Source organism: Anarhichas minor, unplaced genomic scaffold (assembly GCF_050575085.1).
Source record: "Anarhichas minor isolate MPS153535 unplaced genomic scaffold, ASM5057508v1 ptg000010l, whole genome shotgun sequence".
Taxonomy (NCBI): domain Eukaryota; kingdom Metazoa; phylum Chordata; class Actinopteri; order Perciformes; family Anarhichadidae; genus Anarhichas; species Anarhichas minor.
The window spans coordinates 2,974,045-2,994,760 of NW_027466456.1; the positions used below are offsets into that span (position 1 = coordinate 2,974,045).

The 20,716-nt window shown below is 45.1% G+C and overlaps 1 protein-coding gene across 1 annotated transcript in view; it reads right to left on the minus strand.

Annotated features, from left to right (window-relative positions):
* ncanb (neurocan b) overlaps positions 1-13,594 on the minus strand; it is an 87,548-nt gene extending 73,954 nt beyond the window's left edge. The window contains exons 1-6 of the mRNA XM_076087292.1: positions 13,325-13,594; positions 13,051-13,219; positions 8,619-8,793; positions 6,643-6,770; positions 2,982-3,275; positions 1,047-1,859 (exon numbers count right to left, since the gene is read on the minus strand). Coding sequence (XP_075943407.1) covers positions 1,047-1,859; positions 2,982-3,275; positions 6,643-6,770; positions 8,619-8,793; positions 13,051-13,219; positions 13,325-13,594 — 1,849 coding nt within the window. The remainder of the gene's footprint in view (positions 1-1,046; positions 1,860-2,981; positions 3,276-6,642; positions 6,771-8,618; positions 8,794-13,050; positions 13,220-13,324) is intronic.
* Positions 13,595-20,716: the final 7,122 nt, after the last annotated feature.

The window sequence follows — 20,716 nt, forward strand, 5'->3', positions numbered from 1 at the left end:
CACTGAGCATTTCTCTCTTTGTGTCTGAAGCAAGCAGCAACCTCTAGGTCAGAGAAATGAAACCAACCAAAGACTGCAGTTCCTCTAATGGCCACTAGATGTCGGCTCCCGAAAGCAAGTCAATCCTCATAGACCTCTATGTTAAAATGCCCAACTTTAGAGCAGAAATAAACATGTTTACAGCCTGGTACAAAAAAACTGTTTTGGTCTCTATGGCCAATACTCCTATTTATGACAAGTGTACAGGGTGAATATTAAAATAACACAAAATCAAGGGGCGAGGCTGCTTTTTGTGTCTCAGATTGCTAATTGCTAGCTGTCTGCTCTGCTGCGTCATCCAGGCCCGCCTCCGCTCCCCTGATGATCCACCTCTTTCTGGATTAGCTGGGAGTTAGACGGAGTCGGCAGGATCCGCCCCCTCTGAGCTTCACAACGGCTCTTCTATGGTCTGAACGCAGACTTCTTAAATTGTCCATCCATGTGTAATTTATTCTCCACAGCTAACACCGGCCGTTGTTTTAGTTCTTAAAAAGAAGCTGTAATTTGTGATGAAGGTCTGCTTTGTTTTAGACAAACATTACGTATGCAAGCAAACCTTTTACTGCAAAGTAGATTCAAATTGGAGCTTCGCTCGTACTCTTTCTGACAGCCTGTACTGTAAACAAAGCACTCTGTCGACGTATGAATATGAGAATGAAGTCTCCACTCCAACATGTTGCTGTATGAGGCATGCCCCTTTTGTTTGTTTGCAATTACTGTTTAATTAAATCTACAGCGCTACTTCAAATTGCCCTGCAGAGGAATAATTTATGGCATGCTCGAGGGAAAAGCGGAGGGAGTGCAGCAGAGAGACAGAGACTGTTTAAAAAGCACGACATGAACGGATCCTATAATTCCCAGCGACATTTACGGTAAATGCATCAGGCCTCGATTTGAAATGCAACCGTTTCCATTTACCCTCATTTCTATTTCAATTTCATACTCGGTTATTAGTTTAAAGGTGAATTCAAACACACACACAGATAAAATAAATATTGAGCTCATACCGTTGGATGGAGGATTGTCGGCCGACGCGCTGGAGGCTCGTTCTCCTGGCTGAGTGGAGGAGTCACTTTGCCCTGTGCTCTGGACTGCAGGCACTAATCGAATTAGTGGCGTCACCTCTTTCTCCTGCTCGGACAGACCTTCCTCTGGATTCTGTAGTGCGCTGGTAGGAGTCCTGAAGGAGGAACTGCCACTCCTGTGCTCCATGATGGCATTGTCCACGCTGCCCTTGTCCCCACTTGGTTTTGGTAAACTCAGGTTTCTGCTGGATGCTTCTCCCTGCGTCCGGTTCTCTCCTGCTTTGTCCTCGGCAGCCGACGGCCCCTTTTCTGTCTCCTCCACCTCCTCGCCTCCTCTCCAGTACCTGAAGGGCTTCATCAGAGTGTTAACAAACTCAGCCAACACACTGTTGCTAGTCTGAGACTGGGGAGTGGAAGAGGCTACGGATGATAATGTCGGGGACGATCCAAAATAGCCGCCGTCTTCTTCTTCATGAGCTGAACCTCCATGGCTCTCCAGGCTCTCGAGGTCAGTGAGGCCTATGGTGTTGCTGCTCTCCGTGCCATCAGACTCTTCCTGTTTTTCCCCCCAGCCCTCCTCTGGCCTGAGGTGGATGATGACGTGCTCTTCAGAGATCTCGGAGGAGTTGTCGATTCCGGCGTTGTCCAAGTCAACCAAGCCGGCCCAGTCGGACGTCTTGGGAAAAGCGTCGCTGCGCTGGGCTTCGGGGACTGAGGAGAGGGGCTCTGCTGCCGGGTCGGGGGCCTGGTACAGAACCTGCGTCTCTGCAGCCTGGACCCCCGCTGGCTGGTGGGCTGCAACGCACATAAAGTCACATTTCACCAAAAGCATTTCACTTTTTTTTCCACTTGACCTGCTTTATCTACTGCCGCTGCACAATACAGAACCTCACTTTCTCTCTCTCCTCCCGCTGCACTGAACCTGTTACTGCTACTCCAACAAGATTAAATTCAGGGCATGCTGCTCGGCGATAGACTGACAACACGTGGCTCGGATTTGTCAACCACAAAATCCAATCGTTTTCAAATGAACAAACACGCAGCTATTGTGTTCATGCCATATTAATGAGATTACATCGACAGAATTATCTACATGAGCCAAATTCACGCTATAAAACAAAACATATTATCGTTTTTATCAACATTTAGCTATCTGAAAGACATCATTTGTTTTAAATATTAATCAGTCAACGTGCATACAGCTTCGTTCGTGCAATGTGGAGGTTTTGAGAAGTGCTCCGCTGCTCTGCTCCCATGCTGTTCTTGTTGACTTAAAAGGATTGGGTTATGTAGATGTTTCGCCTCAATGAAAATTTAATAAACCGACATTGTGAGGGATAAAAACGTCAGGTTTCTTTCCCCCCCCGTGTGTGGAAATACAATCGTCAACCATCAGTCAGTAGTGTGCTACAATCAACAGAAGCCAGAAAAAATAAAAACAAGCTCCACAAGAAGAATCATAGGCTGCATAATCTACGAATAACACCCAATATCAGTGAACAGAGTGTGCTGTAAAGTCAATCCAAAGTGAAGATGAAACTAACTTATTCCAGTCTCAGTTGGCTCATGATAGAAGACAAGGTCAGACACAGAGTCACTGCAAAACCCCAGTTGGACTAATTCATACTAATTCATGCTCTTTCTCTCTCTCTCTCTCTCTCTCTCTCTCTCTCTCTCTCTCTCTCTCTCTCTCTCTCTCTCTCTCTCTCTCTCTCTCTCAAGCTTCATTTCACACAACATACAAGCCCTTAAACCCATCAGGGGGACACACAAATGTCACACAATCTCTTCGCAACTACTTCATGTGTGACACAAACATAATTAGAAAACCAGAACGAGAGCCCCTCTGTCCCCTCTGTCGTTGCTGTGGCAATTACCACAATGACGGTGCACCGAGTTCATCATCGCTGAGAGTACCTCGGTAGCAGTAGGCGTCGTACAGGGCCGTGGTGTCGGGGAAGCCGGTGCGGTTGGGGTTGTTGTAGACCGTCCGCACCCCGGGCTCGTCCCCGCCGCAGTTCTTCCGCGGGACGTTGATGGGGTAGCGGGCGCTGCCGTCGGCGAGCCAGCCGGGGTCGCACTGGTCCAGGCCGGCCTGCCAGGCGAGGTAGAGCTGCCCGACGGTGGCCAGCTGGGCTCCCAGGGAGTGGCAGTGGGTGGAGGCCGTAGCCAGGCTCAACTTGTCCGCCACTGAGGAGTGGAAGACTTCACCTGCGGGAGAAGAAGGAGAGGAGAGACAAGGAGTTCAGTTTGACAGCACGGCTGAGAGACTAGAGGCATTTAAGCCTTTGTCTTTGTGGAGTTGTGAATGTAGGTTTTCCAGAGTTTGTTTTGCGGTTTGTTTGGTTGAACAACGTGATGAAGCTACATTTGATTTTATGCATTCTGTGTGTACGCGAGTCTGTCTGGGTCTTCTTTTACTTTAAAGACAATTAGTTCTAGACAGTTTGCTCTTTTTCTTTGTCAACTTTGCCAAAGCAATAAGAGATGCAGTCTTCAAGTAGTGTGATAAAAGAAAAGTTTTTACTTGCCATGCATAAGAATGATTTATTTTTTGCATAAAAGTAATAAAAATACATCAGTGATTCAAAGAATGGACTATACAAAGGCAGTTCTTTCAATTCAAAGCAGTTGCAAAGAGGGATCTAAGAGGAAGACAAGTACACAGACTGTGACTGAAGGAGAAGAAGAAAGGAGAGGTGGGGTTGATGTGGTTAAAATAGTGACGCAAAAACAAGGCCTGAGCAAGCCAGACAGAGAGAGTTCAAGAGGACCACTAGTGTCTGCGCAGCACAAACACAATGATACGATCGGAGGATCCACTGGCAGTTCAGTGTGTGGTGAAATAAATATGAGCTGGAGGAGTGGACAGTGGGAATGAGTTCGATGTGAGGATCCAGAAGATTTATACCAAAAGCACAGAATAGAGTTGCTGATTTATTGAACAGGGTCGGGAAGGTAAAGAAAGAATATGAGAGGCAGAATGGTTTTAGGGCAGACTTCATATAAGAAGTGGACGTAGTCGCCGCGACGTCACCCATTGGTTTGTGGACTGCAGTTTTGAAGCATCGAGTTCGGCATTTTGTCTCTCGCCATCTTGTTTTTTTGTTATCAAAAGTGACACGAGAGGAATACTAAGAACAACCTGACGAAGGCATTTTTTACGACCAAAATGTTACAATTAACGCATGACCTGAAAACTCAATGTCTAAGGGTTCCAAGAAGAAAACATGGAGAACTGTCAGACCGTACAATGCCATTCACCGTGTAGCCCTAAAGCATCCCCTGCTTTATGGTCTGTTTGACTCTAAATGGATCATAATTTACTAAATGAACATCATGCTGTATTGAAGAAGACTTGAAACTAGAGATTGAGACCATAAACTCATGTTTACAATGTTTACTGAGGTAATAAATCAAGAGAGAAGTAGAGTCATTTTCTCATAGACTTCTATACAACCAGAGGAGTTGCCCCCTGATGGTCATTAGAGATAATGCAAGTTTAAAGCACTTCTGCATTGGCTTCGTTATTCAAAGCTTGAGGTTGCTGACTGGGATGACATGAAGAGTTTGTTTATTGGGAAACTGGTGAAAAGTTGCTAAATATTACGGATTTATGATGGAATAAAAAATAAATTATGACAGGGTAAAAAACCTCAACTCATAATGTTTGTGCTTACTGTATTACTAATTCTCTAAGAATGTTCCTTCCCTTTTATTTTACTATGAACTTACTGAGATTTTAACTAAATGAAACACTTCTGATACAGTCAACCAAACCATGCTGAAATCCATGCAGAGACAGAGACAAAGGCACGTGGGTTTGTATTGATCAACAGAGATAATTCATGTAGCTTTTACTTGTTATTATTTATTTTTACGGAATAAGAGATAAAACACCAGCTCTGTGTCAGCTAGTAATTTGACTTTGATTAAAGACAATTATCTGTTGATTGTTTCAATCAGGTTGGTAATTTCCCTGAATGAAATTGTCAACTGCTGGATACAAAGTCTACAGGTGGTCATGCAATCTTCTCTGCTCGGCAACTCAGTCACATGTGGGGTGTTCGGGCCTACAATAGATCTGGCACTGTAACACTACTATTATGCTTAATAACAGTTGTGGACGTACCGGCTCACAGCAAGCGACCCAGAAAGCCTAACCCCTGCGGTGCGTCTGATTGTGCTCAAAAAGCCTGCTGCGCTTATGATTGTTCACTGGAATATGCAAATATCACAAACCCAGAGCAGTATTTCAGTTTGTTCACTGCCGCGGTCTTGATTATAATGTGAACGCAGAATACGTGCAGCGCTGATATCTGGCGTTTGGTCTATGACACCCCCATAAGGGGCAAAAGCTCAACACAGCAGGATGTCGGGAGTGATGAGAATACTTTTCCCCCCCGGGAACTTAAAACCTGAGTCTGCAGGTGCATGCTGGGGGCAGAGGTTGGGTTTATGAGGTGCTACAGTATAAGAACATCAGTGGCGGGAGTGACAGCAGATGGCCATAATAGAAAGGGGGCATTGGATATACTAGTGCAGGGCCTGTTGGGGACGTGGAAGTTTGATTGGCCCCTGGTATTGCTGCTTGCCGCCCTGTTGGTGGGTGGGCCCGTTCAGAGCTTGTGCCCGTTCTCAAGAACCACTAATTGCCCGTCTACCCCACGGAGGTGAAGAAGAGATTGGTTGTAATGTTAGTAGTTCAATCACCCAGTCAGCAAACAGGAACTGCAGTCAATGAGCCACGTCTTGTAAATGCCCGATGCGGATGTGGATGCGGATGCGGATGCAACGCTCCGCCCTGAAGCCCTGCCCCCCCCCCCCCCCACCCCCCCCCACACAGCGCTATCCCGTTGTGTGTCTAAATTGCGGCATCTTTAACACTGCACGTCCTCGAGGTCCACAGCAATACACCAGCCTAGTGCGAAGTGGATCGAATGAACGGTTCTCGAGATATGCGAAGGACACACACACACACACACACACACATAAAGGCAGAGACTCCTTGCTTTACAGTGGAGATTATGTCATGTATGAGTGACAGAGGAGTTAGCTTGAAGGGTTCGCTTCATTATACCTACAGAGAGTAGCACAAGCCAAACAGAAACTTCAGTCCACCCTGGAATATATCTATATATATTATAAGAATAAACAGTGAAACACTACATGGAGGAACGAAGGCCTCCAGTTATGTGGACGTTGATAAGATTAACTAAAACTTTCCATCTTCCTTAACCAGAAGTAGTTTTAAATCCATAACCTCCCAAAAAGGTTCAACATCATTTAGATTTAGTGGCGTTAAAATGGATCTGACTGCTGTGCCTGTCGAGTTTTCCCCTCCAGCACAGCGGTTTATAATGACAGTGGTGATGTACCACTTTAGAAACAATGGACATCGTGCTCAAAGAAAGAGGCTAAAGCTACATGTCCCAGGTAAGCAGTCAGCCTCCTCATCAGTTGGTGATCCATGAAGGAGACGTGGAAATGAAGGACCAGCTAGTTAGCCGGACAAGCTAACGTTTGCAGCTTACAGTACGTTCGTGGTACAGCGAAAGTAACGTTTTAGGATACCTACCTTGAAGCTGCTTAGCAAAGCAGTAGACATCGAACAGCTCGTCAGGGGACCTATCGCCGTAGTTACGGACTCCAGGTGAGTCCTCGCGATCGCCATAGCAACCGGGCCGAGGCGACTGGATGGGATACCTTTAAGGAGAGGAGGACAGGGAGTGTGAGAGGGAGGGAGACAGAAAGGGAGACAGAAAGGGAGATTAATATAGACCGGCCATGAAAAAAAGGCAGCCGCAGACAAACTCAGCTCCCTGTGGACAGGTCTGTGCTCACACACACACATACACACACACACACACACACACACACACACACACACACACACACACACACACACACACACACACACGCAAAAGAAGATGAAAACTGAGCTACACTTTTATCATCTCCTGCCCTGAATACAATGAGGTTAAGTATGTCTCCCTCCCAGAGATTACCCAAAGAATAACAAGAATAAACACACAGATTCCAGCCCGGAAATTGGGCAAAAATGCTAAATTGAGTTATACTGTAACATTCATTAACTGTCACAACAACCTCGGGACAACATTTGGGAAGCACTTCAATAGATACGATATCTGCCCAAAGTGCGAGTTTCAGGGAGAGAAATGACCCTATTGTTTCACTTGAAATTGTTTCGAAATGTGTTTAATGGCAATATAAGAATTCCAGTAGAGAAAGAAAGAGAGAGAGAGGGAGGTGGAGGTAGGAAGTCAAGGAATGGTTAAAAGAATCAGGAATTCCTTCGGTGGCTTGGCGAGCCTGTTGGGGCGGAGAAAACAGCGATCTATATTCCGGCTCCAACTGAGCAATTATTCCACGAGAACATTGATTCAAGCAGCACCGGGGCACAGGCAAAGAGGCTGATTAAAAGATTACGCTGGGCACACAGGGACTTGCTAGGAACAGACACAATACACAAATGCAGACAGAATCAAAAGGTACATGCAGAAGACGCTCATCAGGCCTGCACATAACCATCAACCTGCAGCGTCTTTCCTCCTGCAGCGACCTGGTTTCAGTCAAACAAGAGAACGGAGTCTTGTAATGTCCCCGGCCTCAGCCTCTTTGTTTCTGCTCGGCGGGCTGATGAAGCGACGGCTGATGCCTGTATTTTTTCCCCACCGCATTAATTGGACCCTTTCCTCCTGGCTGATGTGCAGCCGGGGCCCTCCTTGATCTGGACCAATTAGATAACTCCCGAGCGGAAAACAACACGAGCGTAGGACGGAAGGAAGTAAACGAAACGGGAGAAGGAAGCGACGCCGCGAGAAGGTTGTGAAAAAACGGGCAGGAAGAAAACAATTCAATCTGCGGTTTGAAATTAGAAATGTAGATGTAGGAGAACACTGAGCGCTCACTGGTAATGTTACCAGGGACTTTATGGAAGGTGGCAGAACAAAGCACACGCAGCAGCCTGACAGACAGCTCCGAGGGGGCAGCATGTAGTTAACTGCCTTTCCAGTGTGCAAACAAGCAATTAGGCCCAATTATGTTGCACAGTTTTGTGTTCATAAAAACTGCAAACAGATCTACATGTGTTGCACGTTGCCGTACTTCATACTTCTACGGAGCACGTTCTCCGGTTTTAGACGGCTTTTTAGTAGCAGAGTGCATTTATTTTCGTTACGATGTTTGATCATGTGGCAAATTGTAAAAAATATCAGGCTGAAACAACTGTCTGATAGAGATTTTAAAAGAGCAGCCCGGTCCAACAAACAAGAGCTGCCAGCAAACCTTGCTGCTGTCAGCCCACGACTGCTAATTGCCATCTAGAGCAGGCTATACTGAGATGCTGCTGCGATGTATGTGATAATAAAGGGACTATAGAATGAATGTTCTGCCCCTGGATCTCAGATTGTGTTGCCTTCTCAGCTATAATTGAATCTAAAGGAGTAGTAGCCATAGTGGCAGTAAAGAGTGTCCTCCCAGCTAGCTGTTGGACGTGATACCGTGTAAGTATGCACAGTTGAAGAACCTCACCGTACAGTCTGGTCAGACAGCCAGCCGGCATCGCAGTTGTCATATCCATCGGCGAAGGTGGCCTGCAGCTGGTCCGGCGTCGCGATGACGGCCGAGTTCTCCAAACACACTCTCCTGGCGTCGGCGAAGGACAGGGCGTAGCGGTCATGGGGGGCCCGGTAGTGAAACACCACACCTGGAGAGAAGAGATGAGGGTGGAGGAAACTAACCATATTGAATATACGACCTGCAAACCTTCTGGGTCACAGGAATATTTATGAATTGCTAAAACATGAGCACGTACACGCTCATAGACGCGTACTCGTGTACCGACATTGTTCCATCTGTGTAGGAGGGAAAAGACAGCATTCAGGTTCAGCAACCTGCGAGCGTGAATCCCATTTCAGTCGGTTCGGCTTATCGTGAGAGAAAAAGAGATGTTGCCCTTGGATACAGTGTCTGACAAACGGCGGCGATGTTTATTTTACTGCTTTAACAGTGCACACACAATGTCACCCTGCTGCCGCCGCACTCATGATGAGGAGACAAAGAAGGTGGAAATAGAGATACGCCGCATTCAAGGAGATGCATGTATTATATGCTTCACGTATTGGACCGCGGAGACAGAAGGAGAGGCTGATAGGTAGACAGGAACGCAAAAAAAAGTGAGCGGGAGAAAAAATTGGAAGTAGCAAAAGAGACAAAATAAATCACCTGGCAACAAAGTGAGACACAATTCTCTTTGCAGTGAAAGAGGCATATATTTCACTGAAATGGGACAGGATTAGCTTCAGAAGTGTCCGTCTAACGCTCCCTCACCTCCCACCTCCGCCTGCCATTCACGCGGTCGCTGCTCCCCATGAGGAGCATCCAGCGACGATGAAAGCCGGTGGGCGGCCGGCCACTAACACGGGTCCTTTATCTTCGCTGGCTTTGTCTGGGAGAGTGACAGAGATTCCTGCGAGATGCGAGGCCTGCATGGCAATTTGAGCATTAGCACTCCGGGCTCCCACAATCCCAGCAGTCCATCTAGCCGTTCTGTCATCGTGGTCTTATTCTCCTCTTCACTAAAATGTGGAGCAGAAATCCTCTTTTTTTTCTCCTTGGAGGCTGTGGAATCTTGTCCAAACAGAGATGCAAAGCTCGCCGGCTAATACGTACACTAGAGAGACAAATGGGTCTCATCTCAGTTTGGGGAACCCAGTGTTATTCCACATGAGGGTTGAGTACCTTATGCCTCTATTTTTACCCTCTGCATCCTCACACGTTCCCACTCACGGTCTCCAGAGGGAAGAACCGGAAGGCACCATTTGTGGGTAGATGCTCCATGACTGTATGCTGCCCCCATTGTAGCACTGTTGAGCAGTTGGTGTCCCTGGGCAATATTGGTTAGTCCACTACACTGATATAGTATAAACTTTACTTTGTTTAGAGTCAAACTGAAATTTGAATTCTCCTCACGTTTTGCGTATTACAGTATAACAATTATGATACTTTAGATATTGCGTGTATTTCTCCATTTTTCAAAAGCAGGCATGTTTATAATTGGATTTGTGGAAATATTTGCTGTGTCTCAATTTGTGTTCTTCAATACTGAAGCTGAACTGAAGCTACTTGTATAAGTGCATTTACACTGACAGGTATGGCAAAATACGGAGCACTTTGAGTACCTGGAGGGTGTATTTTCCACCACGCATTAAACAGGGGGCACAGACAATCAAGTAAACGCAATCACGTTCACTTTTATTCAGTTTTAATATGATTGTTAAGTGAGCAAACAAGCTGGGAGATATTTTTGCAGGCGACAATCGCAGTCAAACGGCGGTAAAGCTCTGTCAGGATGCAATTTACCATTAAAAAGAAGAAGAAGAAGAAGAAGAAGAAGAAGAAGTGGAAGAAAGAGGAGAAGAAAAAGAAGAAGAAGAAGTGGTCAAATGCTGCGATCGTCATTTGGAACTAGCATTTCACGTCCACTGGAGAACACTAGGGGGCGCTGGCAAAGAAAGATAAATTAAGTGCTAAAATTATCTTGTGCTAAAGTTGTTTTAACGATTGCAATATGCTTTCCACCCTGCCCAGGGCTGATATACCATCTATATGTCCTCACACCAGTTAATGGTGGGCGGACATATCTCACCACAGACAACGGCTCAAACGGCTATCAAAGGCGCGGTCAATATGTGCCACGAGAAAGAAAGAAAATGGAGACTAAACAGGAAGCGAGTAAGACAGAGGCAGCGGGGGAGAAATTAGCAAAGAGATGGCAAGGGAGGAAGGACATCTCATCGAGGCTTAGGCACACACAAATTGCTCTATGAGAAGAGCCGTGTGGATTAATATAATATTGATATATCCGAGCAGTATCAATACCTGCTAATTAATACTTTAAGCACTCAGTAGAATCAGTGTGAGGAAGGCTGTGGTCTGCCGTCTGGCGTGACTGCCAATTAAGACTAAGCCCTGGAGATGGCAAGTCCTCGCCAGCTATGTAATTGGTTTCTCTCTGAAGGAGTGGTTTTCATAGCGCGTTAATCGATTGGCCATGAGGGGGAGGATGCAGGGTCTCCATAGCATCATGACAGGGGTCCCTGCTGACTAAAATGCAGACCGCCATTATGGAGAAGGATGAGGTGCTCCGCTTACTTAAGAAAATTAGACAGCGTCCTTGTTGAAATACTGAATTTATTAAGACATAGTTCCCACACGCATATGCGCGCCTGCATCTGTGCTATATGCAAGCAAAGACTATCTGGGTTACTCTTAGTGACAGACGATTTATCTATTGTAGAGTGTAAAATAATAAGGCCACTGGGCCTTCAGAGCTGATGTTAGCACTTAGCATGGATTTGTGCATAGTGTACGGCGGCTAATGCCTTGCGTCATCCCCGAGAGTCATTATAATAATAGCTTATTATCAAAAAATAGTGAGTGACCTGGAAAGAATCTGATGAAAGCGCTGCAGCTCAAATACCCTGACAAAGTAATCACGGTTCTACTACAGTGAGATACCTCCAGGTCGTCTGGTTATTCCACAAATACGGTTGTCCTGGACACAGACGATGCAGTAAGTGGTTTGCCCATTTAGTTAAGCCACCAAGAGCCACACAAAGAGCTCTGAGTTAACACTCTTTGACAATAGCGTACACTGCTGGGTTCCTACCTTATTGGCTTCATTAGGCTTTCAGTGCATGAACAGCACCTGAGGTCAATGATGTTTAATGTGTTCTATAGTTCCCTCACCTTTCTCCACATCATCCTACACTCTACACGGACAGTAAACAACCCTGGGTGTAATGGATGTATTAGCCTAACATGGAAAACAGGGTCATTATTATTCATAGTGGCAGACATTGAGAGCACCGGGAGATCTGTACACAACCAAAGACTGTTAATTCCGGACAATAAATTATGGAGGTAAAAACATGCATAATGCCTGGGATGAAATAAACAGTGTTAATTACTTTGTATATCATGTCTCATCATCAATTGATGGTGATATTATATTTGAGATGATATTACCATCTCGTCGCACAGCAATAATGAGTTTGCGATGGTGGTAGCACATTCTTGCTTGCTCAACCTTTCTCTCTCTCTCTCTCTCTCTCTCTCTCTCTCTCTCTCTGTTCCAATAACGCTTTAGTGGTGTGACTGTCCAGTGTTAATATTACTGTCCAACACATTACAAATTAAAAACAAGTAATACAAGCAAGTGGATTCACCTTTCATTAATTCAGGACCCTTCTTGGTCATTGTTACTGTTATTGTCCCTCAGCTCACATATGGAAAGGCTTGGCTAGCGATAGCGATACCTCCACGAGGAATATTTAAAATGTTCTCTATTAGCAGGCGTTTTTCAAGTGTTTTCTGTTTAATTAAACCACTTAAATGCAACTCAAATTCATAGTTTGGTTTTAATTTGAATATTATCTTTTATGGTAACTGTTCACGACTGTGTTGGTGTATTTAGATGCACCTTTTACCTCTTAGTAAAGCTTTAGCTTCTGCAATTTTATGCTTACCACAAGTGATGTTTAGCACTGCAAAAGTTAACCTTTATGACCTGAAGGCAGGTTGAATAGTTGTAGTTATCTTCATCATTTAGTTAGAAATTACATAATAATTCTAAAGAAAAACTCTAAGGAAGTTAGCAAGTGTGCTAGCTTGTAGTGGCTAGCTACTTAAGTTAGTTACGTGAGCTAGCTACCTGACTACTAATAGCCTGTTTCCTCAAAATATGAAGAAAAAGTATATACATATATATATATATATATATATATATCTCCAGGTCTGTGAAATAAATAAAGTTTTAATACATTGGGCAACACTTCCTTTTGTTTGTTTAGTGCGACTAGCATAAAGCTAAGTTTGTTCTAGCATGACATTTAGCCCGACAAGTGTGGCTTCAATTCAAAATGGCTGCCTTACTGTCAGCCCAAACTATCATTTTATTCACCTGTGACCTCCAGGGGAACTGTGTCCTGCTCGTCACTGATGCCCACCACGACCTCACAGCGGTACAGCCCAGAGTCGCTGGAACGTAGCCCCGACAGAGCCAGACTGGCGTTGTAGCGGTTGACGTTGTAACCGGGCAGCGTCACACGACCCTGGAAGGCCTTCTTCACCTGAGGGAAGAGTAAGAACGACAGACGGAGACAATTTGTGTTTCTCCTAAAGACGCTCGACACCAAATATTTCCCAGTGGTGGTCCACCACATTATTTATTGTACCTTGACCACGTTGTCTTTGGCCACCAGGACCGACTGTTCCTTCTGCAGGCCGTCAGAGCCTCTCTGGCCCCAGACCTTGGTCCACTTGACCCTGGGGGGCTCATGGGATGAACTGGCACCGGGGCGGAGGGTGAAGAGGCAGGGCAGGAGAACGGTTTTGGACAGCTCCTCGCTAATGGTCTGATGGGTCACCTTCCGCATATTCACCACAGTGTCAGCGTTGGCTCCGCCTGACGGGAGCAGAGGAGAGGAGAACACGATCAATGCCATCTTGTAAATTAAGCCACGGGACGCGATTTCTCATTACACTGAAAAGACGTTAGGTAATTGCTTCTTGTTGCGGAAAACACGCTCTCCTTTAGGGTTCCTTTGTTCCGTCAGATCCTCCTGGTTGTGGAGCAAAGGAGAAAGAACAAAGGCTCATTGTGGTTCTGTGATTGTATGTCATCGATCCAGCAAACCATTAATGTACAACCTGAACAGTGTGAGTCTCAATTTTAATGAATGCAAGAAAACGATTCACAAATGTATTCCGGGATTTATACATAAATGACTTCCTCCACAAAGATATGTTTTCAATGCACACAAAAATATATAATTATATATATATGTAAACAAAATCCACATACAAACATCCAAATGTTTTTGATGAAAACTTTAAATCCTTTTAAAAACATGAATTTGTGATTTTTCTTATATTTATTTAGAAAAGGGTAACATCCGTGTGTGCATCAGAAATACATTTGTGAATCTTATTTTTTTTTAGTAGATTTTGTTCACATTTCAATGTAATAATAACTACCTTTGTGTGCATTGAAACATGTTTTTGTAGAGAGAGTCGTTCATATATAAATCACAAAATGCATTTGCGAATCCTTCTGTGTGCATAGTGGCAGGACTGGACTGTGGAGCGAAGATATCAAAAGTGCTTTCACAAGCCATACATCAAACCTAGATGTGCATTATGGGATCAATATCAGCCACCTCTGTGCTGCTTAAAGCACCGCCGCCGCCATAGAGATACAAATATTACTTTCATCAAAACAATTGATGACAGAGCGAAAGGGCATTATCGTAAGAAATTCAGAGTGCGGTGCGTTTAGAAGACATCAGTCGTTTTGTTTCACAATATTGCACCGCATTTTTGTTTGTTTGTCTTTTGGCCCACCGACTCATGTTACACTGGGAGAGTCACATCATGCATTATCATTAGACTCTAATCCTGTGTCACCTTGCCTGAAAAGACAGAGGTGGCTCATTTACATTGCAGAGGTAGATGTGAATTCCACTCTCACAAAACAGCGATACAGGTTATCATCCCTGAGCTCTATCTGCTTCTGTTTATCCAGTGTGCACATGTGTGCCAATGAGGTTTACCTGTAAAGTCTTCAACCCGATCAGATTATTTTCTAGCTCCCTTATCAGTCACTTTTCCCTTTCTTCTCCCTACTGGGAACGCTGGCAAAACATGTCACTCTATCTAATCTAATTTGCTCCAAAAGTCCAAAATCAGCTATCCACTTTTTAGCCACACTAACATCGCGGCTCCAGGCATAACAAAAGGGACTGCCAGGAGATTGGTGATCCCCAGAGGATGAATCCCAATGACTTTGGTGATCCCCTGACTTCTCCTGTTGTGCAACCATGAGGTGGACATTTGTGGTTTTGAGGGAAGCCACATAAGACAAAGAGAGGAGAGAGATCAAAATGAAAGAACACAAAGAAGCCCTCCCTCGGTGGGCGGAACGGTTGAACAGTGGAGAAAATGGGCTTATTGATTTCTTTTCATTAGTGTCGGCTTCCATCGCCCACTTTGTGTGTTCATCCTGCTCATGTCCTGTTTGATTGGGTGTATGTTAAAGCGCTACAGGACGCCTCCCGTCTGTAATTAAACGGCAGATCGGTGGAACAACGTTTTTTTCCATCGGTCACAAGCTCAGCGCTGTGCGAGTACCTCAACCTCTCCATCCTTCTGCCTGCTCTGTCATTTTCCCCCCCTTATGTCCGGCCATTTTTGTTCTCCTCTTACTCCCCCGCAGTGCGACCACCCGCCAGCTTTCAGATGAGCATTTTAGTTCTTCACTTATTTTTCACCTGGCAATCTTATTTCGGTTTTATCTGCAGCCTATAGATAGAGATATGCTGTGTTTTTGTTAGACTTTCAGGATTAGATTTATTTCGCCTCGAGTCATGCGGAGAAAGTTCCCTTCATGATTCAGATCAACTTTTAATCAGTTGCCTCATCTCTGATTGTCAATTTCGCAGCGCCGGAAATTCCATGTGGGCGAAAATTGCCTCGGGCGTCACTTAAGCAAGGGTGGCGAAATGTGGGAAAACTATACACGAGTAACCAATAGCAGGAGCTGGAGTCTCGCCAGGCTAAACATTCTGTAAGCACAAAGAAGTGCTGAGGAATGCGTCAATAGCTGCACACGCCTCCCTATCCCGCCTCCCACCCCCAGCTATCACGAGCCAATAGTAGTCTGGCCTACTGACACCACGTTCGATCGCTTGAGAAAAAACAAATGCAACGTGAGAATAATAAAGCAGCGTGTCTGAACGGCCGAAATTATCTGAATGAAAAAAAAAAAGGAGACAATTGAAGGAACGAGTACTCCAAAGTTATATTGATGCGCCTTCAAGTCAAGTAACACGGAACGATTAGCATTAGTCGCTAGCACGACTAATGCTAATGCCGTTGCCCCAAAGGGAGGAGAGGCAGCGGGTGCTCAGATGTCAGAGGTGAAGGTCGTTTCAGTTGATGAAGGAACTTGCGTGCGCACATGAGAAAGTGGTGTGACAGTTCAGCTCTGGTATATTCCTCCGTTTGAGGAGCTGAAATTGGATTATTTGAAAATAGATATACATGAGGCTGTCAAGAACTTGGAACCAGGTTATTGGGAGTTATTATGCAGAATTGTTTGGTGTGTTATTCGTATACGGATCAGCGATATTACTTTATTCTTCAATATTCACCGTGAGCACACTAGCGTTGCTGTATGCTTGGTGTGTATGGAATATTGCTGTTTGTGTGCCGTTGCTGGTGGGGTAAGCGTGATTGTTTTTCATCTAGAGAGGAGGAAGTGCATGTGCTGGTCCTGCAATTTAGCTTTGCCAACAGTGTATGTACTGTGTAAGGGTATGTGTTTATGTGTGAGTGTGTGTGTGTGTGTGTGTGTGTGTGTGTGTGTGTGTGTGTGTGTGTGTGTGCACTTGAATGCTCTCACAAGTAAAAACATCTCATCTGTCATTCATGGAGCACCGTATGCAGACCCTACACACACACACACACACACACACACACACACACACACACACACACACACACACACACACACACACACACACACACACACACACACACACAGGCATCTTTGAAGCCATCATTTTTCATTCCTTACTGGATGGTTAATGTGACTTTGAGCACACACAAATAGCAGACTCGTGGATTGCTGTCATTGCTCATTCCAGCAGCCATTACACTGTTGCAGTTGCTCAAGCTAAGAGGCTGAGAGCCTCCACCCTGATAGCTTAACATCAGCCCTCCCATCACATTTCCTCCTCCCCGCCGGCGCATGAACACACATAAATACCCACTTCTTCCTCTCTTCTCCCAGCGACATCGTCTTAGACAAGTGCTGCTTGTCTAACTCCCCTCACCGACTGATCTGTGGTGCTCTGCATGGCGGCATCAAAACAGGATTTGTGCTCTGAAAATGGCCTCTCGTTTCGAGTTGAGCCCGTGGAGCGAGGCGACCTGCGAAATGAAATGCATGGGGCTTACACAGGCGGAGGGATGAGATGAGACGAGCAGGGGAGGTGCAGAATAAACAAGTAAAACAGTGTGGGCCGCAAACCATCATCTTTAAGGAATAGTTCAACAATTTGTGAAACGCGTTTATTCAGGTGGAAAGTTAAACGAGAAGATTGATATCACTTCCATATCTGTCCATTACACATGAGGTTACATTCAGGAAGCAGGGCTTTGTCTCCAGGGCGTAGCTTTCGTTTCCGAGCGTCAAACGCTTCCTGCACTCTGGTGAATGTCTCTGCATCAATTTATGGTGGAAATAATTTTATTTATGTGGAGGAAAACACAAAATTCAGGAGCCAGGTGACAAGGCACGATTCACTCTTCATTCATTATGCTAAGCTAAGATGGCTCCCCGCTGTAGCTTCATATAGAGCGCTGCAGGAATGAGTCCTAAAACCAGGAAATGCACTTTTTGCACTTCCGCTTCCCTTGTGTCGAAGTCAATGTCGTTTTATGTGAGATGCATCAAATGTGGTGTGTGGTTAACACAAGCTTTAGAGACTTTGATGTTTTGTTCTACGATAGGAAATACGTCAGTAAATGTTGAGGTCGATGCTAACTTTCAGATTGGCCGACAAAAACATGTCATCCCTGCACCACTCTGTGTATCATACAAACACGAGAGGGGTATCAATTTTCTCAAGAAAACAAATTAGCTAATTTCCCAAACTTCAAATTCAAGACAACTTCATTAATCCCACCAATGGTCAATTAGTTACGAGCAGCTTGTACACAGAGACACACAGTAACAAACAAAAACCACATACAAGCCAACAAACACACAGAGGAGCTAAAATGTGGAATAAAGTCTATAAATAATGTCGGTAAAATAAACCTTTGGAGCATCTAAAAGTCGGATAGCAGAGGGGATGAATGGTTTTAAATGGCGGTTAGTTTTACAAGCAGGTAAAACACAACAATGCTCTGACGGCTGCAGAGAGAATTCACAGGAACACGACCTGAGGAAGCCACGTACTGGCTGTTTTCCGCAGGATTAGTTGGTCGCGGAGAGAATTCGGGTCTCTGTGTTTCACTCCCATGATAAATGTTGAACTACGCTTCGCAAAGAATCATTATTTCTTTTGATATTACGTAACCTAGCATTTTTTCACAGAGTAGATGCAAGTCCAATAATGGTACAGGTACTCAAATGTACCGTTTTATTAACGAAAGCACTCCAAAAGCTTCAGCGACTGCCGGTTAAAATGCCAATGTTGTGATTTACATTTGTCGATCAAAGCGGCTTTTTACAGTTTGTGGTCCACAAACTGCGCAGTAGGAGTGGGTGTAGAGGAAAATAGATTCACTGTTTGAATTTGTCTTACTTGCTAGAAGCAGCAATGTTCTTTTCACACTGACAGAGGGGGAAAAACAGAAGCTACGGAAGAGATGAACAAGCACAATTCACTCCGGCATAACGGAGTGCTAGATAGTGAGCGGCGGCCGCGAGGAGAAATACATGATAAATAAAAATGTAAAAAGCTGGAGGTATGTGCATCGGGCAAGTTGGAGTGATGTGATGTGGAAAAAGGAGTCAAGAGGGTGTGATGGGAAAAGTAGAGATGCACTTTTTGTGATTCAGCGGGAGGTGGACTGACATAGCGTCACATTCGTTCTCACACAGACACAAACTCACTCAGAGAACACATCCTTCATAGGAGGCTTTCAGCTTCCACTCCCTGCTGTCACTCTCTTTGCTCGATCCCCCTCGAGGATGTGGCACTCATCTTTGTTTACCACACACTCTCGCGTGTGGGCCTCTTCCCTTCAAGCACACACACACACACACACACACACACACACACACACAAACAAACAAACACACACGGAGTAATGTGCGGTCCCAGAAGACAATCAAACTGCAATTTCTGAACCACCTTGCCGAGAGCTTGCTAGAAACAAAAACAGGCAAATGTATTCTAAGAGGCATCAATATTGTTTAATCTGCTTGCCAGTTCCTTGCCAGGTTCCACCTGGATAAGCACCATTTGGGTGACATTAAGCTACTTATGTTGCCAATGGCGAGACAGTGCCACAAATGAAGCCAACCAAGCTTCACAATCACAATCAACACAATCCCTTCACTCTTTCTGTCCACTTTATTTGGACAAATGTTTATCTTTGTTTCCCTGCCGGTGCTGCAATTTGCTGCAACACAAAATAAAATTAAATCAATTGCAGATCCCGTCTTGAAAAGCCTAAATTACAGCGTGAAGGAGAGCAGGTGAAAATAATAAATAGAAGGAAAAAAACAACACATTGTTCTCATCCTTTGTGGTCATGAATGTAAACTAGCGAGGGGCCCCGATGCCACTGCTATATCAAATCTGCATTTAGATGGAAATGTTATCACAAGCTTAACCCCCGAGAAGCTTTCCTTTGTTCGATATCTATCTGTGTTCCATATTGCTCTTTGTCACCCTTTTCTCTAAACAAGGCTGATAAAAAGGAGAAGGACTAATGAAGCTGGATGTCAATACTAAATGGTGCAGAAGTAAAGACTGTGTGCTAAGTTAAACTCATTGACTAGTCCGGACTTTGTTAAATGTTAACGGGCGATCTTTCATTGACCTCGTCCTGTGTCTTTGTGTGGAGAAGGGCAGCGTGTTCCTCCTGGAAGCTCCACTTCCAACGTCTCCGCACACAGAGCTCGGATTTTCTTTTTCCCGGAGGTCCACGGCGGCGTCTGTGTGCTCGTCACCTGTCGGCCTATCCGTCTTCACGCTCTCGAAATGACTAAACACCGTTGGAGAGCCTTTATGGTGCTGGCACAGAGCTGCACACCGACACGGGGTGGGCGGTAATGGCATTCTCACTGTAATAGAACACAAGTGCAAACATCATTTCTCGTTCCCTCCCTCTCTTCCTCATTCTTTTTATTCCGAGGAGCGTGCACCGGGTTTTCCGATGATAAAAGCCCCTTTTCTCTCCGACTTGTCCACATCAGACCCGTCAGTCAAGAGCTACCGGGACTGATGGAGTGCATCCTCTGCTGTCGTCGTCACCGCACCACTCCTGCTGCCTGCGTGTCAGCTGATTATGTGTGTGTGTGTGTGCAGAACTGTGTGTGTGTGTGTGTGTCACAAATCATGACGGATGAGCTGTCTGACAGAGGCGCGCCGCTATTGGTTGATCACTGTGTTATGAAATGACAGCTGATGCCACACAAACAACTGGACTGCTTTTGTTGTTCTCTTGGTTTTAATCTGGAGCGTGATGGATGTGGTTTAATGCAGGAGAATGTGGACTCAATGGCAATGCTTTTACAGGTCAATAGTTGCTTTATAACTTCCTAGAACGTCTCCTGGAAAGAACTATGTGAGTGAGTAGAGAGAAAACAGGGACAAAGTTTGTTTGCTTCGTACTCCTCCTTCACTTCAGTAAAAGTAGTAAAACTACAGTAAACAAATACGCTGTTAGATAGTTAAAAGTGTTGCTTTCCCAATTTCACGGAGCTTTATACGGAATTCAGAGCGAGTCTATGATTGAAGGTGCTCCTCCTACACACGTCTGTCAACATGGTGATGGCTGAGCCGACGGCTAGCAGCTAATGGTGCTAACAGCGCAAACAACAGCAA